The 23,440-nt window shown below is 33.3% G+C and overlaps 2 protein-coding genes and 1 long non-coding RNA gene across 3 annotated transcripts in view; 2 read left to right on the forward strand and 1 right to left on the reverse strand.

Moving 5' to 3' along the window:
• Positions 1-4,488, reverse strand: part of LOC107704420 (uncharacterized) — a 23,706-nt gene extending 19,218 nt beyond the window's left edge. The window contains exon 1 of the long non-coding RNA XR_001635959.1: positions 4,473-4,488. This is a non-coding gene — a long non-coding RNA (uncharacterized LOC107704420). The remainder of the gene's footprint in view (positions 1-4,472) is intronic.
• LOC107704413 (sodium-independent sulfate anion transporter-like) overlaps positions 1-11,310 on the forward strand; it is a 22,134-nt gene extending 10,824 nt beyond the window's left edge. The window contains exons 4-16 of the mRNA XM_016507334.1: positions 886-971; positions 1,081-1,160; positions 1,258-1,400; positions 1,474-1,652; positions 3,966-4,038; positions 4,135-4,185; positions 4,263-4,323; positions 4,412-4,467; positions 4,552-4,692; positions 4,782-4,909; positions 5,900-5,999; positions 6,278-6,411; positions 11,165-11,310. Of these exons, the coding sequence (XP_016362820.1) occupies positions 886-971; positions 1,081-1,160; positions 1,258-1,400; positions 1,474-1,652; positions 3,966-4,038; positions 4,135-4,185; positions 4,263-4,323; positions 4,412-4,467; positions 4,552-4,692; positions 4,782-4,909; positions 5,900-5,999; positions 6,278-6,411; positions 11,165-11,251 (1,319 nt within the window). The 3' untranslated portion in view covers positions 11,252-11,310. The remainder of the gene's footprint in view (positions 1-885; positions 972-1,080; positions 1,161-1,257; positions 1,401-1,473; positions 1,653-3,965; positions 4,039-4,134; positions 4,186-4,262; positions 4,324-4,411; positions 4,468-4,551; positions 4,693-4,781; positions 4,910-5,899; positions 6,000-6,277; positions 6,412-11,164) is intronic.
• Positions 11,311-11,317: 7 nt separating this feature from the next.
• The window catches only part of LOC107704418 (tetraspanin-7-like), a 36,704-nt gene continuing 24,581 nt past the window's right edge, over positions 11,318-23,440 (forward strand). Inside the window, exon 1 of the mRNA XM_016507338.1 lies at positions 11,318-11,464. Coding sequence (XP_016362824.1) covers positions 11,384-11,464 — 81 coding nt within the window. The 5' untranslated portion in view covers positions 11,318-11,383. The remainder of the gene's footprint in view (positions 11,465-23,440) is intronic.

Consider the following 23,440-nt stretch of genomic DNA (forward strand, 5'->3'; position numbering starts at 1 on the left):
TGCACATTTTAGAGTGGCCTTTTATTGTGGCCAGCCTAAGGCACACCTGTGCAATAATCATGCTGTCTAATCAGCATCTTGATATGCCACACCTGTGAGGTGGATGGATTATCTCGGCAAAGGAGAAGTGCTCACTAACACAGATTTAGACAGATTTGTGAACAATATTTGAGAGAAATAGGCCTTTTGTGTACATAGAAAAAGTCTTAGATCTTTGAGTTCAGCTCATGAAAAATGGGGGCAAAAACAAAAGTGCTGCGTTTATAATTTTGTTCAGTGTATGTATATATAAATATATATAATAATAATAACAATAGTTATTTTTGACAGTTTGAGCACTTTTTAAATGTGTTGTAGCTTTATAATTGAATGAAAATGGAAGCAAACAAATGGTTTTGGGTCGGAAAGGGGGTTTCAAGTATCAAAAAACTAAAAGTGTCATGTATTTAAAATGACTTTTGTTAATTTAATTTGATGTGGACACCAAAATGGTGACGTCTCGTCTTTGACCCTTTTATATTGTTGTTGTTGCTGCTTTTATAACATTTTCATCACTTTTTATGATGAAATGTAAATTAATTAATTAATAAATTAAATTATAGGCTAAATGTAATATTTGTTTTTTTTAGAAATAATAATATATGAAATATTATTTTTATAAATAATATGAAAATATAAAATAGATTATTATTAAAAAATATTATTATATGCACTTACAGGTGTTGTAGCTTTATGATTAAATGAAAAGAACTAAATGATCTTTTCTGGATTAATTAATTAATCAATCCAAGAAAGCTCAACTGAATATTTTTTGTGTTTTCAAGGTTTTTTTTGATGTTTTACTAGGTTGAATCAGCTGATCTGATGTTGATGTTTGTTCATTAGGTTTCCTCTTGGACTTCATCTCACATCCAGTAATTAAAGGCTTCACCTGTGCTGCGGCCGTCACCATCGGCTTCGGCCAGGTCAAGGTCAGAGTCTCGCAGTCACTTACACCTCCTACCATTTCATTTGCATGTTTCTTAAATGTCCTTGAAGATCTTTGAAGAGTTGTGTCAATCCGCATCATTTGTTGTGCAGAATATTCTGGGTCTGAAGGAGATCCCACAGCAGTTCTTCTTACAGGTTTACTACACCTTCCACAAGATACCTGAGGCCAGGTGAGCACACTGACCAATGAGCTTTCACCATTTTGCTAATTCCTATTGTGTTAAATCCTCTTGTCTAAGCGTGTATCTCAATCATCTGTGTTCTCAGAGTTGGAGATGTGATTCTGGGTCTGTGCTGTCTGTTCTTCCTGGTCATGTTGATGCTGATGAAGAATTCTCTGGGTTCGTCTGAACACGAGGCCCCTCTCCTCGTCCGATCTGCCCGAAGGCTGGTGTGGAGTTTAGCTACTAGTGAGTGCTCAAAAAAGTCTTGTGAATCTATAATGTAACCGACAGATATTTATACATATTTCTTGTGTCGCAGTGCGGAACGCTCTGGTCGTCATAGCAGCGACGGGTGTTGCGTATTCCGCAGAGGTCACCGGTCACCATTTCTTCAGTCTCACCGGAAAAACTGCCGAAGGACTGCCTCCGTTCAAAGCCCCGCCCCTTTCAGAAACAGTAGCCAATGGCACGGTGATTACTTTCAGTGACATTGCAAAGGTGAGCGATAGTAGTGTAGTTTTTGATGGTAAGGACCCCCACCAAAAAAGCAACCTCAAAAAAAATCTAATACTGCATGTTTATATTAAGAAATACATTATTAAATTATTATTTTTAATTATTATTAAATTATTGTCAGTAGAGTCTTAGATCTTTGAGTTCAGCTCATGAAAAATGGGGGCAAAAACAAAAGTGCTGCGTTTATAATTTTGTTCAGTGTATGTATATATAAATATATATAATAATAATAACAATAGTTATTTTTGACAGTTTGAGCACTTTTTAAATGTGTTGTAGCTTTATAATTGAATGAAAATGGAAGCAAACAAATGGTTTTGGGTCGGAAAGGGGGTTTCAAGTATCAAAAAACTAAAAGTGTCATGTATTTAAAATGACTTTTGTTAATTTAATTTGATGTGGACACCAAAATGGTGACGTCTCGTCTTTGACCCTTTTATATTGTTGTTGTTGCTGCTTTTATAACATTTTCATCACTTTTTATGATGAAATGTAAATTAATTAATTAATAAATTAAATTATAGGCTAAATGTAATATTTGTTTTTTTTAGAAATAATAATATATGAAATATTCGAAGGTTGTAGTTGGAAGCTGTTCACCCTTGAGTGCGCAGTGGAAATGCGGCTAATAATTTCTGACTGGCATATAACTAAACAAATCAAACAAACGTAAATGGGTAAAGGCAGGGTCCATGGGCTGCAGCCCAGTCAAGCCCAATGGTAAGTCCAGCCATGGTTATAAATAATATAAAAAATATATTAATAATAAAAATGGTAATAGTAATTATTGTTATTCTATTTTAAGCATGTTTAGTTATAATAATATATTAAGTATTGTTTTTTTTAAAACATGTATAATATTATTATTAGTAGTAGCAGTAATAGTAGCATGACATTTTAGAGCAACTTTTAAATGTGTTGTTTAAAAAAGTTATAAAATAAAAATAAATCGGATAATAATATAATACAATTATCAAGATTATTCTGTTGTTTGTAAGAATGTTTAAAAGATGATATACTGCAGTAATACAATTATATGTAATTTTCTTAAGAATGTAAATTATTAGAGGCATCTGAAACACTTAACATTGTTGTATATGTAAAATATAAAATATTTGAATATTAATTAAATATAAATAATCTTAAAATAATGTATATATATTTATACATATACTTTATACATACACTATTTATATGCAAAAATGAAATGCATTAAATTTATAAAATAATAAACATAAATTGTAAATAGGTTAGAATAATCATTATTATTCTGTTGTTTGGAAAATAATACCCACAAAATAAATTTTTCTTTCACCATTAAATGTGAAGTTAAGTGTAAAGACATCCATATATTTTCTGAATATATAAACACCCATTGATATTGTGTAAGAAAAAACTTATAATTATCCTTATAATGTAATATATTGTTATAAAGATAAAGTTTTTCTATAAACAAAAATGTAAACTATTTTTAATATTTATAAAAATATTTTATATATTCTTTATATTATATTATTATAAAAAATTTATACCATTGTACTAAAGCCAAAAATAATTAAATATATTTTTCTAATTATTATTTTTATAAATAATATGAAAATATAAAATAGATTATTATTAAAAAATATTATTATATGCACTTACAGGTGTTGTAGCTTTATGATTAAATGAAAAGAACTAAATGATCTTTTCTGGATTAATTAATTAATCAATCCAAGAAAGCTCAACTGAATATTTTTTGTGTTTTCAAGGTAAACACCCATTGATATTGTGTAAGAAAAAACTTATAATTATCCTTATAATGTAATATATTGTTATAAAGATAAAGTTTTTCTATAAACAAAAATGTAAACTATTTTTAATATTTATAAAAATATTTTATATATTCTTTATATTATATTATTATAAAAAATTTATACCATTGTACTAAAGCCAAAAATAATTAAATATATTTTTCTAATTACTTTTTTCTATGCACTATTGATGTCAGATCTATAAACCTTCAAAATAGAAAATACATTTGTTTTTATTTCTTAATGTTAAAAACTAGGGCCATTGTTCCATCAACAGAATAATCAAATATTTTATAATAATACATAATATAAAAATAGTCAATATTTAAAAAGCACCCTCTAGCACCCCCTCGTGGCCTCCTCATGATCCTTGGACCTCAGAAAATTGAGCTGTCGCGTAATAGTATAATACTAGTAAAGTATATGTGACAATTTAGAGATTTTAAGTAGCCAATCTAGTGGAATAGTGATCATTACTGACCAATCAGGTGTATTTTCTCAGGACTTAGGCGGCGGTCTGGCTGTCATTCCTTTAATGGGCGTCTTAGAGAGCATCGCTATTGCAAAGGCATTCAGTAAGAGCTTCAGAGTGTCCTTCCTGTATATCTGTATTCTGTATTTACCAACACAGATGCTGTTTGGACACATTTTACACTCTTTTCTCCATGCAGGCAGCAAGAATAACTACCGAATTGATGCCAACCAAGAGCTCTTTGCCATCGGTGAGAGTTTCTCCTCGCTTATGAAGTTTTAACAGAGCGTGAATCGGTTGTTTCTCATTATAATGTTGTTTTTGCAGGTCTCACAAACATCTTGGGCTCGTTCGTGTCGGCGTATCCCGTCACGGGCAGCTTCGGAAGGTCCGTCTGCAAGCTCAACGCCAGGACTAAAGTGTCTGTTGGTTTATTCTTCACTTTCTAAGTGTTTTTATGTGTTGCTTTCTGACAGAACCGCTGTGAACTCTCAAACCGGAGTGTGTTCACCTGCTGGAGGGATCGTCACAGGTGACACACACACACACACACTCTTTGCCATCAGGCTGTCATTTAAAATGTGGAGAGCGTCTGAAAGTCTGTGTTTTTGGGCAGGTGTTATAGTGCTGCTGTCGCTGGCGTTCCTCATGCCGCTCTTCTTCTACATTCCTAAAGCGTCGCTCGCTGCCGTCATCATCTGCGCCGTCAGTCCCATGATAGACTTCAGAGTGCCAGTCCAGCTCTGGAGAGTCAAGAGTGAGACTTTATGCCACATATTCAAACAAAGAAACATTTTTAAATATATACAACATTTATTCTTGTTGAAATCTCGTTGTTTCTCTCAGGACTTGATCTGCTGCCGTTCTTGGTGACGTTTGTGGTCAGTTTCTGGGAGGTGCAGTATGGCATTGTGGGAGGTGTGGTGGTTTCTGGTTTCATGCTGTTGCACATCGTGGCCAGACCCAAAGTGAAAGTGAGTTGCAAGTGCATTTTTTATGAAATAGCTGTATATGATAAAGGCAAACTGTGAGCTGTAAATGAAAGACTTTTATTCTAGAAATCCACTTTCTGTTTGCGTTTTAGAATGTGTGCTAGTAGAAATCACCATAAAATCGACAATTTATTCAAAATGTCTCAAAAAAACAAATAAAGTGTGATTATATTAATAATTAAATGATTAATTTGATAATTGGACTGTTAGTAGATTGAAATAGTCATGACTATTATTTTTTGTAAAAATTAAAAAAAAAGATATTATACAATACATTTCTATTTACTTAAAATATATAATTAAAAATATTAATTATTTGAAACATTTGAAACAATTAACGCTATGTTGTATATAATATATATAAAATCTACAATTATTTAAATATTATAAATAATTAGAAAATACGTACATATTATTGATTATTGATTTTTCTATTGAAAAAAATGCATTTAGTTGTTGAAAGTATACATATTAAATATAAAAATATTAAATATAATTAGTATTTACATATCACTCAAGTAAAATATCTATCTAGCTGATATAAATATGTATTTTTAAATGTATAAATATTAAAAAGAATATTCACTTTTGTATAGAATAAAGTAAATGCATTTCACTTACTGTTTGAAAAATGTAAAACACATTTAACATTATATTGTATCTAGAAAATATTTAAATTCATTATATATATATATATATACTTTTGTATACACATTTTATTAAAAAAAAATACATAACTTATTTAGTTCATAATAGCATAATAAAATATTTAGATACACTAAATACACTTCAGTTGCTGTAAGTAGAATTGAATAATGGTTCTGTTCAAATATTTTTCTGTTTTTTTGGGAAAAAATACATAATTTGTGAAATGCATAAAGAATGTGAAATGAAGTGTGATGTATGAAAATGGCACTCACTGTAAAATGACTCCCATGCAGCAGTCAGTCAGGTTTGTGTGTCTGTGTTCAGGTGTCTGATCACGGCGTGCTGCTTCTGGAGCTGGACAGTGGGCTGAACTTCCCCGTGACGGAGCATCTCAGCAGACTCGTGTACAAACACGATCTTCAGGGTGAGACAGACACAGACACAGACACAGACACACACAACAGACACAGACGCACACACACAGACACACACACACACACAAACAGACAGACACACGCACACGCAGACACAGATGCACACACACACACACACACAAACAGACACACGCAGACACAGACACAGATGCAAACACACACACAGACGCACACACACACACAGACAGACAGACAGACAGACACACTTTCAATCCCGCGGCTGATGTCCTTGAGTGCTCATGGTCTTGTGTCTGTGGTCTTCTGTCAGTGTCTCCTCGGCGCTGTCTGGTTCTGGACTGTGCTCACGTCAGCTCTATAGACTTCACTGTCATCCATGAACTGACTGAACTGCTCAAACAGTTCGAGCTGAGGGGAGTATCCATGATCTTCGCTGGACTAAAGGTAGAGTTTAACATCAACAGACATGTGTAGGCATGCCAAAGACATTCACAATTACAGCTGCCAAAGTTAAAATGTTATTTATGAAATTAAGATAATTAAGAAATAAATTCTTACAAATAAAACATTTAATTTAGATATTAGAATATGAATATATTAGTTAATATATTATTTAAATTATATATGTATATAATTGGTAATGTTTCTTTTTTTACTCTGTAAAAATGGAATAATCATGATTATTTTAACCCATTTTTACAGCTTTTAAAAATATATAAATATTGTATTTATGAAAAAGAATGTATTATTTGAGGCATTTGAAACACATTTAGCATATATTATATATAAAAAATTTATTTTTATGCATGCAACATGTTTTATTTATATATATATATATATATATATATAAAATATATTTATATACTAAACAATTATAAATATGAATTAAATATAAACAAATCTAAATATTACAATGTCACATATACAAAAAATAAATACATTAAAAAGATATAATAATCTAAATATATTTTAAGTAGATTAAAATAATCATAATTAATAATTACTCTATTGCTTGAATCAAATACATGTAAAATAATTAAGTAGAAAATTACAAATATAAAAAATACTAAATTGTATATTTTAAAATAGAAATATTATATTTTATAATTAAGATTATGTATTATTTGAGGCATTAAAAACATTTAACATTATACTGTGTATAGAAAAAATATAACTATTATTGTTATAAGTACGTTTATGCCTTTGAATATATACAGTTAAAATACAAATTACTAAACATTTATAAATATTATGTAAATATACATAAATCTAAATATTAAAATAAATAGATTAGAAGATTCAACTTATTCTTATATGAATACATATGAATATTCTGTTGTTTGAAAAAATACAACATAAAAAAATGAAAAATGTAATGTAAATATAATATATATTATATTTAATGAGAATTATACATATGAATATAACATATTTCAGTCATTTGAAATACAATTAACATTATACTGTGTGTATAAAAAGATAAATGTAATTTTTTCTTTGTATAGTTATTTATAATCTCTCTTCCTCTCTCTCTCTGTGTGTGTGTGTGTGTGTGTGTGTGTGTGTGTGTGTGTGTGTGTGGGCGTGGGTGTGTATGTTGGAACTTTAAACTTAACAATATAACACATGTCTGTGTGTGTGTGTGTGTGTGTTGGAACTTTAAACTTAACAATATAACATGTCTGTGTGTGTGTGTGGGTGTGGGTGTGTGTCTGTATAGTATATTTGTTTTGGAACTTTAAACTTAACACTAACATTTCTGTGTGTGTGTGTGTGGGTGTGGGAGTGTATGTTGGAACTTTAAACTTAACACTAACATTTCTGTGTGTGTGTGTGTGGGCGTGGGTGTGTATGTGTATTGAAGGTGTTGTTGTCGGCTGAACTTCCTGGTTTCAGACATACAGACAGAGTAGACAAGGCATTGCAACTTCTGACCAGTATCAATCACTACCAACAACAATTCTAACAGCCAATCACAAGCAAGAACAGATTGTGTGGCTTTGAGCCAATCAGCATCTGAATACTTCAAACCCTCTGATGATTGGTCACCTGAAATATTCTGCGTACACCTTTGACCAATCAGCACTCAGGGAGAGAGACTTTGATAAAAACTGATGGGGAACAAAGTTACATAATGTTTGTGTACATGATGACCAAATTATGCTTTTGCACTTAAAACTATATTTATGTAGTTTGTTTTGTATTTTGTTTTAAACTCTGAATCTCAGGTATGAGATGATGTCATTTTATGAACATGCACTTTTTCTCAACACTAGAAAGAGTCAAATCTTTAGTATTTTGGGTTAAAAAGCGCTACAAATCTGATGGGTCTCACAAAGCCTAAAATATATTACATTAATCAAGATAATTTCTCTGTAGTTTACAGTAGTACTTTTATATGTTTAGTGTGTTTACATTTATTTTTTGATGATGAAACTGAACTCTTTTGGACTGTCAAAGATGAAACAGACTCTAACACGAAATGTCTCTTTTGATATTAAACTGATATGATCTACAATGGCTACGCTTGAAATATTTTCTTGGAATATTTTCTTATAAATATCCAAATTATTATACATAATATATTCAAATATCTTTTGATATAAAAATCTATATTCACACCTTATAGCCTATGCACACACATATAAATACATATATATTTTTTACACATTATTTATTATTATTTATACACATTATTATCTGCAATCTAGCCTATAGGTTGCGTTTACACTTGGCATTAACATGCGATCACTGTGATCGGATCAAACAGATCGGATCATCAGACAATCAGGACACGGCGCGTTTACACTTGGCAACATCAGCTGACTTCTCGATCTGGATAACACATCGGATCTGTATTTCCCGCGCAATATTTAAAGAAGTCTGCGGTGCAAAGTCGACCAAAGTCGAAAACTATTTTCAGTCGCAGGAGATTTTACAAATCAAAATAAATGTACGAGTCTCACTAACGCTCTGTTCTTCCGACTGATCGGGAGAGAGGGGGCGGGGTTTTGCATGATGTCGACCTGCGAATGCAGACACGATGGCTGGATTGCGTTTACATTACACTGAGATCCGATCACAATGCGTCCTCGACTCAGTCTTGCCAACTAATTTTCAGGGGAAGTTGCTAAAGGAATGTTGATTTGTTGCTAAAAGTTGCTAAATGATGTTGCGATGTCATTGCGCGGTGGCGTCATTGCGTAATCACGATGCAAAATTGTGTCTGCATCAAATCTCAGCAAAAAAATAAATTTTTTATGTTAATTTAGATGTGTTTATAAAATAATATAAATACATAATATAATATTAAAATATAAATAACTAATTTTAAATACAAAATTGAATTATTTAACACGTTCACATTTTTGAACGATTACAAGTTTATTTTTATTAGCTAGTAAACTAGTAAAACTACTCATTCTGAACAATTATAGTTTCAAGCAGTGTGTCAGTAGTTAGTATGCTACACTCTAAGAAAAGTCTGTAAAAATAGGGCAAAATCTACTAATATGAAGGAATTTTCCGTAATTATTATTCACATGTTTTTTACATTTTAAATTACGCATTGTATTTTGTGTTTTCGGGTTACATGGTTACAATGGATAATGGAAAATGGATAATGGATAATGTCCTGGAAAATTACTAGTACCTTTTTCATTGTTCTAGATATTTTCCTTACCGTGCACTAACTGATCAGCAATCAAGTACAAGCTACTAACAAGGTGTATCATAAATTAACAATTATTATTATTATTAAATTAAACAATTTCAAATAGCAGCTAACTTCATTCATGTGATGTGTGTACTGCTAGGCACCTTTGGTTTCCTCTTTTTGTGTAATTTAGATGGAAAATGTGTGCCTTTTTTATCGTTTGAGTCACTTATCAAAAGTTGCTAAATGTTGGCAAATAAATTTTAAAAATAGCTAAATTTGTTGCTAGGTGCTTTTGGAAGAAAACGTTGCTAGGGTAGTCTGAAAAGTTGCTCAATTTAGCAACAAAATTGCTAAGTTGGCAACACTGCCTCGACTACCTCTGGACCAGGACACGCTGATCGGATAACATTCCGATCAGAAGCGCGTTTACACTTGCCTTTTCAATGTGTATGTGGACAACATCCGGATTCAGGTCGCATGTTAATGCCAAGTGTAAACACAGCCTTATCATATTCAGTGGCGTCAAACACCCTCCGCAGCTGCGATTTTACGCCCTTGAGTGGGTTTGTTCACTATATAGGTTAAGTTGGGTGTTAATACTGGGGTCACGTCACATGGTGTGTGTCTTCACACGCGGGCTCGAGCACGAGGTGACAGCAGCTGTGTTGTGGCTGTAATTGCTGAGAGTTAAATCTCACTCCGGCTTCTTGAAAGGCTGTAAATATGGAGTGCCAAATGTAGCACGACTGCGTGCTAAAACTGGAGCCGAGCTGTGAACTTATTTGACACTAGGCTGAAGGATCACATGAGGTTTCTACTGAGAAAGAGAGGATGGGAAGTTGACTTGGAAATAATAGTCTTGTTTAGCCTATCTTTATTTTAATTAATTTTAAACTTTTCGAATCTAAAACTTTTCGAGCACTGTTGATTTAGATTTTATATGCACTGGTAAAATAAATATCTAGGGCCCCAAACACACTAGAATGTTATATAATTTTTGTAATTTAAATGTTTACAGACTATCATATATATATATATATATATATATATACAAACCTAATACAACTTCTGTATTTCAAATTCATTTTATGCAAAGTCAAACAAGGAAAAAAAAGTAAATAAATATGAATTATATTCTCAATACACACTTATTTTATTTTATTTTATTTTATTTTATTGACACCAAGGGTTTTACATTATGAGAGTTTTATTAGTTTTCAATAAGCTTATACAATTAATGTAGACTATTTAAAAGTCATTTGTATGCCAAGTCAAGCAAGGACAGACAGAATAAAAAAAATTTAATTAAATTAAATATTAAATTATATTAAATGCTAATTATATACAGTCAAAAATATTAGGCCTATTTGTAATTTTATTTACATCAATGGTTAAATGTTATTGGCAAAATGTATATTTTACATACTTACAAAAAAAAAGGTTATTTTCTGTAAAAACAATAAAGGGCAGATTCAATGACATTAAAATAATTGTTTTCCTTTTTTCATCACATTTTCATTTCACCTACCTCACCTTTAGCGCAACTGTCATCACTGTCATGTGACGACCAGCAGAGGGCGTCGCGTCTCGAGGGCGGGAATTGAACGTCCCCCTCTCTTTCTCTGATTGGCCAGCAAGGAGCCTGACGGAGCGGGGCGGGTCCTTCGCGGGGAATCTCGCCCTCTGATTGGGCAGGCGGATCTAGAGTGACTGGAGCGCAGCAGCGGAGAATCACAGCAGCACAAACCCACTGCGCTCATGGCATCAAGGAGAATGGAGACCAAACCAGTCATTACCTGCCTCAAAACGCTGCTCGTCGTCTATTCCTTCGTGTTCTGGGTGAGTGACCCTCATTCATTAGCGTTTTTGAGCATTTAATGTTTCTGCGGCATGTTGTGAAGCCTTTAAAGTGATTTGTTACCATAATAAGGCGTTTGTTGCAATATTGCGCCACTGGAAAACAAGTGCATCTCCATCATGGCAGGGCTGGACCCCTCTGAGGCCACTGGAAACACGAATATGATTGTCACTGATTCTGATCAAGAATATGATAGACAATGTGCATTTCAAGTTAAATGATGAAAATATTAAAAACGCTGTCTTTTAGTTTTTTGATAATGTTGATGTTCATGATGATGTTGGACATGATTCATAATGCATTTATATTAATGTTCGAATAAGGTCATTTGCAGAGCATTATTCCTGATTAATTGAATATTAATGTCCAGAAATGGACATATGCACAGCATTCTAAATTGTTAATTGAATATTAATGTTCAAATATGAGCATATCCTGGACATTAATAATTATAATTTAAATATTAATGCCCAAATATGGACATAAGCTGAATATGATGAATCATAAATTGAATATTAATGACCAAACATGGACATTTGCTGAATATTATTGACCAAATCTGAACCACAGACATTTAAATTATAAATAAAATATTCATGTCCAAAAATGGACAGCTTCTAGACATTTAACATGTTTATTAGGGTTGCAGTGACCTTCATCTCTGTCATATGAAGCAAACCTCTGCATCCTCATTTTTTAGTAATGAACATGATGGCTGTTGAAGTCATTTGGATAGTAAGGGTTAACTGTGACATGGCACCGCCCCGGTAACGCTCGGTGTGTAATGACTGATCCAACTATCATTCGTTTGATTTTTTGATCTGATGAACAGACTAAGGCTGGGAATAGATACTTTGATTTGACTTTGATATAGGCAATATCTGCATATGTAGGCTACGTATTTGTATGTACGTTGAATCTTTTCAACATCATGTAGGCTAATGTTTGTTAATGACTAAGACAATATATTGTAAAGTGTTTTTGCAATAGTTTTGTGGGCGAAGTAAGGCAGTAGCCTGAAGAAATTATTTGTTAAGAATTAGATAAATGTTCAATTTTATCATAAATTATTCAAATAAGATGGGAAAATGGGCCAAATAATTGAGCACATGTTCTATTTGATGTGATTAGTAAGTGATGAATTACTGTACAATCAACACGATTCATTAAAATCTTCTGCATACCAATTTGTCCTCAGATGTCAATTTAAATCTCATGTGATTTTAACTAAGAATACAACCAAATATTTAAGAAATGTGAAAGTTTAGGAATTGAAAAACCCATTGCAATCTGAATATTTGATGATTGTCTGAGGGAATTTTGCATTGACGGGTTATATTGCTTTTATTTTTCTTGATTGAGTCCTTTGTGAGATTTTCAGGTTCATAGATTGCATTATTTTTTGGGCTTCAAATGACTCTTTAAATGTCAACTTGCATATAGTCAGACAATAATGATGCATGATGGGAAATTCCAGAAATGAACATTGAAACAGGGGTCAAAATTGTTATATTGCACTCTGTGTTGTATCTGATTGTACCTGTTTTGAGCTGAAGCCGTGTTTCTTCACAGGAGTCTGGGCTTCAGATCTCATGTAGATCTCATCTCTAAACGCTCTGGGTTTGTGTCAGTAGGTAACCGTCTCCATCACATTTCCTTCTGTGCTCACTGGAGCTTCATTAATGCAGTGTGGCACATTCGCCACCAACCAGTGGCTGTTTAGCTCTCTGCCCATCTGTAATCCCGCTCGGTACAGTGATTCGGTGCCTGACCCAAATTTAGGCCGTCTGGACCGTAACGCAGTGTATTTCTACTGTAGACCTCAGAGTAGACGCCATATTTGTTTGACAAAAACAATACGTCGAGTTCTGCCTCTCATAGCCTCATTTTCATTCAGGTTAAATATGATTTAAAATGTATAAATCCATTTAATCAAGAATCAAACTCATAGGAGTGAATTTGCGAAACAATTTTGCAGTTATGCAAGTAGTATTTCAGCATTTTATGTTGAATACATTGTGTCATTTACGTTGTATGTTAAGTTCTGCCTCTCATAGTCTCGTTTCCATTAAAATGAAATCCAAACTGTCTATTATGACTAAAGTTTGTACAGTCTGAACCTTTTAATCTAGAATCAAACTCGTAGGAAAACAATTTAGCACTTTCGCAAGTAGTACATAAGCGTGAAGCATTATAAACAGACATACACTGAATTGTGAGTCGTTCGTAACTATTTACGAACGACTCACAATTCAGTTGATTTCTGAGTTCTGACATTTCTGATGCACTGAAATAGTGTACTTTTATTGCTTAATCATCATTTTTCATCACAAATACGCCTCCTCGTTTTTTATATAATTGCGCAAAAACGCAGTAATTTTTTTGGTACATTTATGTACATTTCCTCATTATGGCATCAAATGTCTGAAGTATGATCTAAAACGTCTAGTATGACTAACATTTTAACTGTTTAATCAAGAATCAAGCTCACAGGAGCGAATTCGCTACAAAATTCAGCACTTTCGCAAGTATTTCTGCGCAAACCCTTGTCTCTTATTCACAAACGACTTACAAATCAGTTTACGTCTGCATTAAATGCAGTAAAATAACATACTTTTAAGTAATTGTATTATTTTTTTTTTCAGCACGAAAATGCCTCATTTTCACGCTACGTAATTGCACGATTTGGCTGAGGCATTCATTTTTTTGTTTAAAAGAGATATTTAGGCTATATATATTTCCTAGTAATTATGGCAGCAGTAATTTGTCAAATGATGGAGAAGAGCGTTATCTCTAATATATATTTGGAAAAGATGCGATTATTTAACTGCACTTTGGCTTTTTAAAGAGACGAATCAGGTGCAACCAAACATGGGAGCAAAGTCTTTAAACAATTTCGTCAAATGTGTTATCCAGAATATATATGAAACATATCCAGAAGCATGTGCATTTAAGTACACTTTGAGTATTAAAACAGACGAATCAGTATCGTTTGGTTAGATGTTTTGGCTCACTTGTGTTTGTTGTAGTTTTTTGTATTTGTTGTACTTGTTTCCAAAGCAACTTGTAGCTAATTTAATGGGTACATTTCATAAGCATTTACGTTCATTCTTTCAAATAACTTTCAAATGGAATAATTATGCAGTTTAAAAGAACATTTGAGAACATTTCAGGTGAGCAGTTTCTGCGTTATTATCTACGTTATTAGCATCACTAAACTGAATTGGGCACTTGCAGAACAGCTGAACACAAATGTTACAAATGAGCTTTGAAATTCACGTTGTGTTGAAAAAGGGGGCGAGCGAGGGCGTAATTGAAGCGAGATGTGAAGTTAGAGGAAATTAGATGGAGAGCATGTGAGTGACAAATGAAAATGGAGTAGGTGTCATTTCTCCGTTCACCCGTCAGCTGTTCTGGACCGGGTTGGGTTCATTCTGTTCGTCTGAACACAGACAGACGGAGGGCTGTGTGTCCTGCTGTTGACCCTCACAAACACATTCACACTCTCTGTTCTCCCAGAGGCAGATGGGAATAGACCAACAGGCCTGAGAAAAAACAAGCCGAATATAGCGCAAAAAATCGCGCGAATATGAACGTGGTTTTGAGCAGCTCGTCAGTGAACAACGGCTCTGTGTAGTTAATGCTGCTCAATGTGAAAGCCCGCAGGTGATGGAGATTTACCGCTGATTACAGAACCGGCTTTACTGATAAGATGCGCGTTAAATATCGCATGCGATTTATCGTGCAGCCCTAGCCGAATATGAAGCAGACGACATCGGCGCCTGTTGCTTTGAACGAAATAACTAGTGCATTTCATACCCGGAACCAAATATTTAAGAAATGTGAAAGTTTAGGAATTGAAAAACCCATTGCAATCTGAATATTTGATGATTGTCTGAGGGAATTTTGCATTGACGGGTTATATTGCTTTTATTTTTCTTGATTGAGTCCTTTGTGAGATTTTCAGGTTCATAGATTGCATTATTTTTTGGGCTTCAAATGACTCTTTAAATGTCAACTTGCATATAGTCAGACAATAATGATGCATGATGGGAAATTCCAGAAATGAACATTGAAACAGGGGTCAAAATTGTTATATTGCACTCTGTGTTGTATCTGATTGTACCTGTTTTGAGCTGAAGCCGTGTTTCTTCACAGGAGTCTGGGCTTCAGATCTCATGTAGATCTCATCTCTAAACGCTCTGGGTTTGTGTCAGTAGGTAACCGTCTCCATCACATTTCCTTCTGTGCTCACTGGAGCTTCATTAATGCAGTGTGGCACATTCGCCACCAACCAGTGGCTGTTTAGCTCTCTGCCCATCTGTAATCCCGCTCGGTACAGTGATTCGGTGCCTGACCCAAATTTAGGCCGTCTGGACCGTAACGCAGTGTATTTCTACTGTAGACCTCAGAGTAGACGCCATATTTGTTTGACAAAAACAATACGTCGAGTTCTGCCTCTCATAGCCTCATTTTCATTCAGGTTAAATATGATTTAAAATGTATAAATCCATTTAATCAAGAATCAAACTCATAGGAGTGAATTTGCGAAACAATTTTGCAGTTATGCAAGTAGTATTTCAGCATTTTATGTTGAATACATTGTGTCATTTACGTTGTATGTTAAGTTCTGCCTCTCATAGTCTCGTTTCCATTAAAATGAAATCCAAACTGTCTATTATGACTAAAGTTTGTACAGTCTGAACCTTTTAATCTAGAATCAAACTCGTAGGAAAACAATTTAGCACTTTCGCAAGTAGTACATAAGCGTGAAGCATTATAAACAGACATACACTGAATTGTGAGTCGTTCGTAACTATTTACGAACGACTCACAATTCAGTTGATTTCTGAGTTCTGACATTTCTGATGCACTGAAATAGTGTACTTTTATTGCTTAATCATCATTTTTCATCACAAATACGCCTCCTCGTTTTTTATATAATTGCGCAAAAACGCAGTAATTTTTTTGGTACATTTATGTACATTTCCTCATTATGGCATCAAATGTCTGAAGTATGATCTAAAACGTCTAGTATGACTAACATTTTAACTGTTTAATCAAGAATCAAGCTCACAGGAGCGAATTCGCTACAAAATTCAGCACTTTCGCAAGTATTTCTGCGCAAACCCTTGTCTCTTATTCACAAACGACTTACAAATCAGTTTACGTCTGCATTAAATGCAGTAAAATAACATACTTTTAAGTAATTGTATTATTTTTTTTTTCAGCACGAAAATGCCTCATTTTCACGCTACGTAATTGCACGATTTGGCTGAGGCATTCATTTTTTTGTTTAAAAGAGATATTTAGGCTATATATATTTCCTAGTAATTATGGCAGCAGTAATTTGTCAAATGATGGAGAAGAGCGTTATCTCTAATATATATTTGGAAAAGATGCGATTATTTAACTGCACTTTGGCTTTTTAAAGAGACGAATCAGGTGCAACCAAACATGGGAGCAAAGTCTTTAAACAATTTCGTCAAATGTGTTATCCAGAATATATATGAAACATATCCAGAAGCATGTGCATTTAAGTACACTTTGAGTATTAAAACAGACGAATCAGTATCGTTTGGTTAGATGTTTTGGCTCACTTGTGTTTGTTGTAGTTTTTTGTATTTGTTGTACTTGTTTCCAAAGCAACTTGTAGCTAATTTAATGGGTACATTTCATAAGCATTTACGTTCATTCTTTCAAATAACTTTCAAATGGAATAATTATGCAGTTTAAAAGAACATTTGAGAACATTTCAGGTGAGCAGTTTCTGCGTTATTATCTACGTTATTAGCATCACTAAACTGAATTGGGCACTTGCAGAACAGCTGAACACAAATGTTACAAATGAGCTTTGAAATTCACGTTGTGTTGAAAAAGGGGGCGAGCGAGGGCGTAATTGAAGCGAGATGTGAAGTTAGAGGAAATTAGATGGAGAGCATGTGAGTGACAAATGAAAATGGAGTAGGTGTCATTTCTCCGTTCACCCGTCAGCTGTTCTGGACCGGGTTGGGTTCATTCTGTTCGTCTGAACACAGACAGACGGAGGGCTGTGTGTCCTGCTGTTGACCCTCACAAACACATTCACACTCTCTGTTCTCCCAGAGGCAGATGGGAATAGACCAACAGGCCTGAGAAAAAACAAGCCGAATATAGCGCAAAAAATCGCGCGAATATGAACGTGGTTTTGAGCAGCTCGTCAGTGAACAACGGCTCTGTGTAGTTAATGCTGCTCAATGTGAAAGCCCGCAGGTGATGGAGATTTACCGCTGATTACAGAACCGGCTTTACTGATAAGATGCGCGTTAAATATCGCATGCGATTTATCGTGCAGCCCTAGCCGAATATGAAGCAGACGACATCGGCGCCTGTTGCTTTGAACGAAATAACTAGTGCATTTCATACCCGGCCAGTTTAGATTGTATTTCACATGTTAACATGCTGCTATTTGTGGAGAAGTTCTAACACCTTGAGTTAACCAGACACGACGCAGCACGTTTCCAGCGTCAAGTCATTTTTATGTCCTCACTGAAAGCAAAAATGTTTAAAAGTGGCACAGCTAATCATAACATGTTTGATGGTAATGTTATGTTCACGTCATGTTGGAATTAACATAATTGCTAGTTTCCAACTAGCAAAAATCTATTATGTCAAATTCATGATTACAAGTTGAAAGGTCATTGAGCTTCAGTTTCACAAGTTAAAAAAGAGGTGGTTGTTGGCTAACTCCACATATTCCTGTTTTATATGTTGTTTCATTATAGGCAACATTATGTGGTGTGTTATCTTGTTATCTTAAGTGAAGTTGGAATTTGGAGCAAAGTGATTTTTATTGTGTGCGGAGCTTGCAATTAACAACAAAATTGAAAACGAGCATCACAAATTGGTGTCACTTGTTGCTGTAAACTGTATTTAGTGTTGTATACTCTTTAAAAAAATAAAAGATTAAGGTTCTTCATTGGCATTGATGGTTCAGTGAAGAACGTTTAACATCCATAGAACTAGGGATGTGCGCTAAGACTAATTTCAAAGTCGTTTAAATGGAAATTTTGTAAGTGACTAGTCTGAAAGTAAGAAACCCGTCAAAAACATTGTGTGTATATGCGATCCATTTGAAATACCTAATCTATGAACCAGAAAGTTAAATAACTCTTTATTATTCGAGGTGTATCTAACCGTTAAAAGAGCGCTACGGGACACACAAATCGTATTTGCGATACACAGTGTGGACAGTCAGTCATCTAGATTGGATTCCAATCGGATATGCACAAAAATCAGATTTGGGCTGGCAGTCTGGACAAGGCTAAAAGCACGTACTGAATGAAAATGCAGATTCACTCTCTGACATTATGTGGAGCTTTTGGACAAGCATAAATACAGCGGTTACCCCTGTAAACAAAACAGCGTTGATAAATTTGATTAAGTATTTTATTAAGCATTATACAGAGATAACATGAAAAAAAAAATGTCAACGAAATCTTTCTGAAGAAATTCAGTCCCCATTCTTTCATAATGTTTCCTCCTTGAAACCGGTAAATACACTCCTTGCTGGTCTTCCAAGCGGACGTTTCTGAGCAGGTATTGAGTGACATGCAGTTGGATTTGAAACTAAATGTTTTTTATGAAGGTAGAATGATGTCAAAAAGATTTGCATACGCAGGGTAATATTTGTGGAAGTGTACATAAGACTGTAAGCATAAATTAAATTTGCATGCGCAAGAGAAGCTTTGTAAAGGTGTAAATCGCGTTTCAAACGCAAGAAAAAATTAACCAATCAGATAAGAGTAAATGGAGAGTCAGCGAGAGGCTCTAGTCAGCGAGATGTACACTTCCACAAATATTACCCTGCGTATGCAAATCTTTTTGACGTCATTCTACCTTCCTAGTTTTTCATTTTCAAACCTTTTAATGAGTAGAAATAGAGTTTTTACGTTTTTGCGGTATCCATAGTGATAACCAGTTAGAATTAAATAAAAGAATGGTTAATAGCAAAATTTTGACACATAACTTGACAAAAGTGAAATTATTTGACCAAAATATTATTATTATTAACTGACTATCAGCATTTTTAAATAACTTTTTCACTGTTACATTTCAGATCTTGCTTTTCTACTACAGTCTGCACAAAATTTATTCAAACCTTTTCTAATCCCTGGTTTAAACACTGATATTATCTAGAGATACAGAAAAAAACCCTCATGTGTTCCCCATGAGAGAAATCTGAATCTCTAGATCTTAAATTAGCATCAGGATTGCAGTACATTCATTCAGTTCAGATTTCAATGCAGTAGACATTATTAAAGCTTAGGATGTAAGGTAACACCTCATGCCACCTTTCCTCTATGTGCATTTGATTGGGCAAGACTCTCTCATAGTAAGAATGCCTTGTTTTTCCCTGAAAACTTGACAAATTCCCAAAGTATGCTAATAAATGGTAATGAATGTTCTTGAAAGATAGATCATTGGCAAGTTTGCTGCAATAAATGCTCTTTACTGAATCACAATCTTGGGGAGCTTTTTATTGACAAGTCAGTTTGATTGATTGAGCGTGTAATGTTGTTCCCGTCGGTTTCGTCAGCTCTGGATGTGACAGGATGACTTTGCAGATACATACCAATGGCATGTGTCTATGAGAGTTCCCAGCATCTTAAAATAGCTAGCCTATGGGACACATGAGGAATCCTGTTCTTATTCTTACTAAACTGTGTGTGTGTGTGTATATATATATATATATATATGTATGTATGTATGTATGTATGTATGTATGTATATATTATATTTGTTCTCTCTTTTTTTTTTATCTAATATTTAATCAGGAAAATGTGACAACATTAAGTGTAACAAGGCCTATATATATATGTGTGTGTATATATGTATATGTATATATATGTATATGTATGTATATGTATATGTATATATATATACATATGTATATATATACATATGTATATGTAAATATATACATATGTATATGTATATATATGTATATGTATATATGTATACATATGTATATGTGTGTATATATGTATGTGTATATATATGTATATGTATATATATGTATATATATGTATATGTATATATATGGATTTTTTGCGCAGCTCGTCATTGAACAACGGCTCTGTGTAGTTAATGCTGCTCAATGTGAAAGCACGCAGGTGATGGAGATATATATATATATAAAATGGATCGACACATCGATCAAATGCGATGCAGTGTATCGAAGCAACGCGTAAGAAATCGACTGTTATTGTGTCATAAGATTACTGGTTTTATATATGACTTGATTTTTGTCTAATTATTTATATTTCTTTATTATAAAAAAAAAATAGTCTAGGCCTATTTTTTTGGGGAACATGATATGGAAATTTCAGATAAATGTTCATGTTATATATTTCGGTTGTATTTGTGAGTTAATAAAAATTTAGCTGGTTGTGTAAAATAGGTACATAATATCATGATATCGATATATCGATCGATATCCTCCTGAATCGAATCGTATCATAATCCTATCGTAGAATTTTTTGAGGTATCAACAAATATCATATCGCTGGGTATGAGAATCAATATCATATTGTATCGTGATGAACTGTCTGATTTACACTACTCTAAATATATGTATATATATATTAGTGCTGTGTTCGATACATCGATACGACAATGTATCGTCACAAGATATTTGACGATACGAGTATCGATACAGCTGTCCCTGTATCGATATTGTGGCACGTGTGCAGCAGTGGACCGCGCTTAATTTGAATACAAGAACAACGTTTAAAACGGAGTAGAAAAGTGCAAGGTTTCTAAAAAATAATGAATAGAGCATAATATATAGGCTACAACAAGGTTTAATCTGGCCGCAGAGGAACACAACCGAGGTTGCCTGATATAAACAGACGTAATCCCCGAAACAGAGCTTCCCACTTGTGCAATACGGAAGTATCTGCTAAGTATGCTACTTATCTTTGTCAACCTGGCAACCCTGTGTACGTGCGGTTGCTTTCTGAAAACACTGGTTATCTTGCAGTTTAGCGATCTCCACTTCAATATTCTATTCTCAGAAAAGTGTAATTCATCAATTGTTCATTTATGAGAGAGATAGAGAGAGAGAGAGGCTGTGTATGTATGAATTACATAAAAAAATGTTAAAAAGTGTCTTACAAACACATTAATTGATAGACTGGAGTGGTGTGGATTACTTGTGGATTATTGTGATGTTTTTATCAGCTGTTTGGACTCATTCTGACGGCACCCATTCACTGCAGAGAATCCATTGGTGAGCAAGTGATGCAATGCTACATTTCTCCAAATCTGTTCCGATGAAAAAAGAAACTCATCCATATATTGAATGGCCTGAGGGTGAATACATTTTCAGCAATTTTTCAATTTTGGATGAGCTATTCCTTTAAGAATCCTTTAGTGATGCACTGGAAAAAATGTTTCATTCATCCAATTAAAAAATTTAGGGTAATGATTCACATCTGTATTTTTTAACTTGAGTCAATGAAAAATAAATAACTTGCCCTAAACAATATTTTCTATGTCTATGAAAACTATTTTATAAAACCTGGCACAAAGTATATTTTTCTTGTTGAAGAAAGTCAATTAATTTAAATTCTATTTTTGATCCAAACAAAAAAATATAGATTTAATCAAAACAAAAATTCTCATAAGAAATTTATTTTTATAGTTTTTATAGACAGAACATATTGTATAGGGCAAGTTATTTATTTTTCATTGGCTCAAGTTAAAAAATATAGATTATATAGATGACATAGAAAATATTGTTTAGGGCAAGTTATTTATTTTTCATTTGCTCAAGTGAAAAAATATAGATGTGAATCATTACCCGACATTTTTTTAATTGGATGAATGAAAACATTTTTAGTGTAATTTCCAAGTTAAATCTATATCAGTTGTTTTATTTTTCCAATTTGTTAAAGCTAGAAAATTAAGAAAAAAAGCAAACAAATAAAGGAACATTCATGCAATTTTCTGTTTTATTTTAATTCAATTCCAAATGTTCATTTAAAAACACCACAAAACATGAATTTTTTATCTGAAAACATTTCCCCATAAAACATGAAAAAACTAGTTTAACAAACTAACATAAAACAGTTTATCTCAGAATCACAACAAACGGCATCAAAACTATATGGTTTTATTCCACTCTGAGTTCACAATATTGGCAGTACTGAATTTTAGGTGCTAACTCACCTTTTCCGAGGTTGAGCATTACCTACTGAATAAAATATAAAGTTCTTTTCAAGCACTTAGTCCAGGTACAGAGCATAAATCAGTCTGAAAAAATGGACATAGAAGGCCTGAGATCGGTCGGTTCATCCATTACAAAGTTTTCTTCCAAGATGATTCCCACTAGGGATGTAACGATTCATTCAACTCATGATTCGATTCGATTCACAATTTTTTTTTTTACAAAATGAGATTTAAGACAAATTATAAATTAAATGTGTCCTTTTATTATAGCTTAGACAAAATGCTGTATGTTTCTTTGTGAAATTGAAATATAACACTATAATAATATACTAATATAGCACTTGCATATTATTGCTCTTTTGTTGGTTTTGATTGCTTCTATTGTCCTCATTTGTTAGTCGCCTTGGATAAAAGCGTTTGCTAAATGACAAAATTTAATGTAAATGTAAATAACAAAACTAAATTGAAAATTTAAAACAAGCCCCAAATCAAATAAATAAGTAACACAAATAAAATAAATCTCTTCATATAAACAAACTAAGGCTTTGTCTGTGCTCTTTCCATTTAAAATTAGAGGCAACCACTGCATTTTAATCATGATCCAAACAAAGATGCTTTGGTTTTGAGACTCAACCATGTTGTAGCGCAAAAAAAAAAAGTATAATAATATTGCCATCAAATCATGTGCTCGTGCGACCAGCTGAGAAAGTTAGTTGCAAAAGAGCGACCAGTGGGAAGAATGA

The sequence above is a fragment of the Sinocyclocheilus anshuiensis genome, unplaced genomic scaffold, assembly GCF_001515605.1.
Source record: "Sinocyclocheilus anshuiensis isolate Anshui unplaced genomic scaffold, SAMN03320099.WGS_v1.1 scaffold1546, whole genome shotgun sequence".
NCBI classification, from domain to species: domain Eukaryota; kingdom Metazoa; phylum Chordata; class Actinopteri; order Cypriniformes; family Cyprinidae; genus Sinocyclocheilus; species Sinocyclocheilus anshuiensis.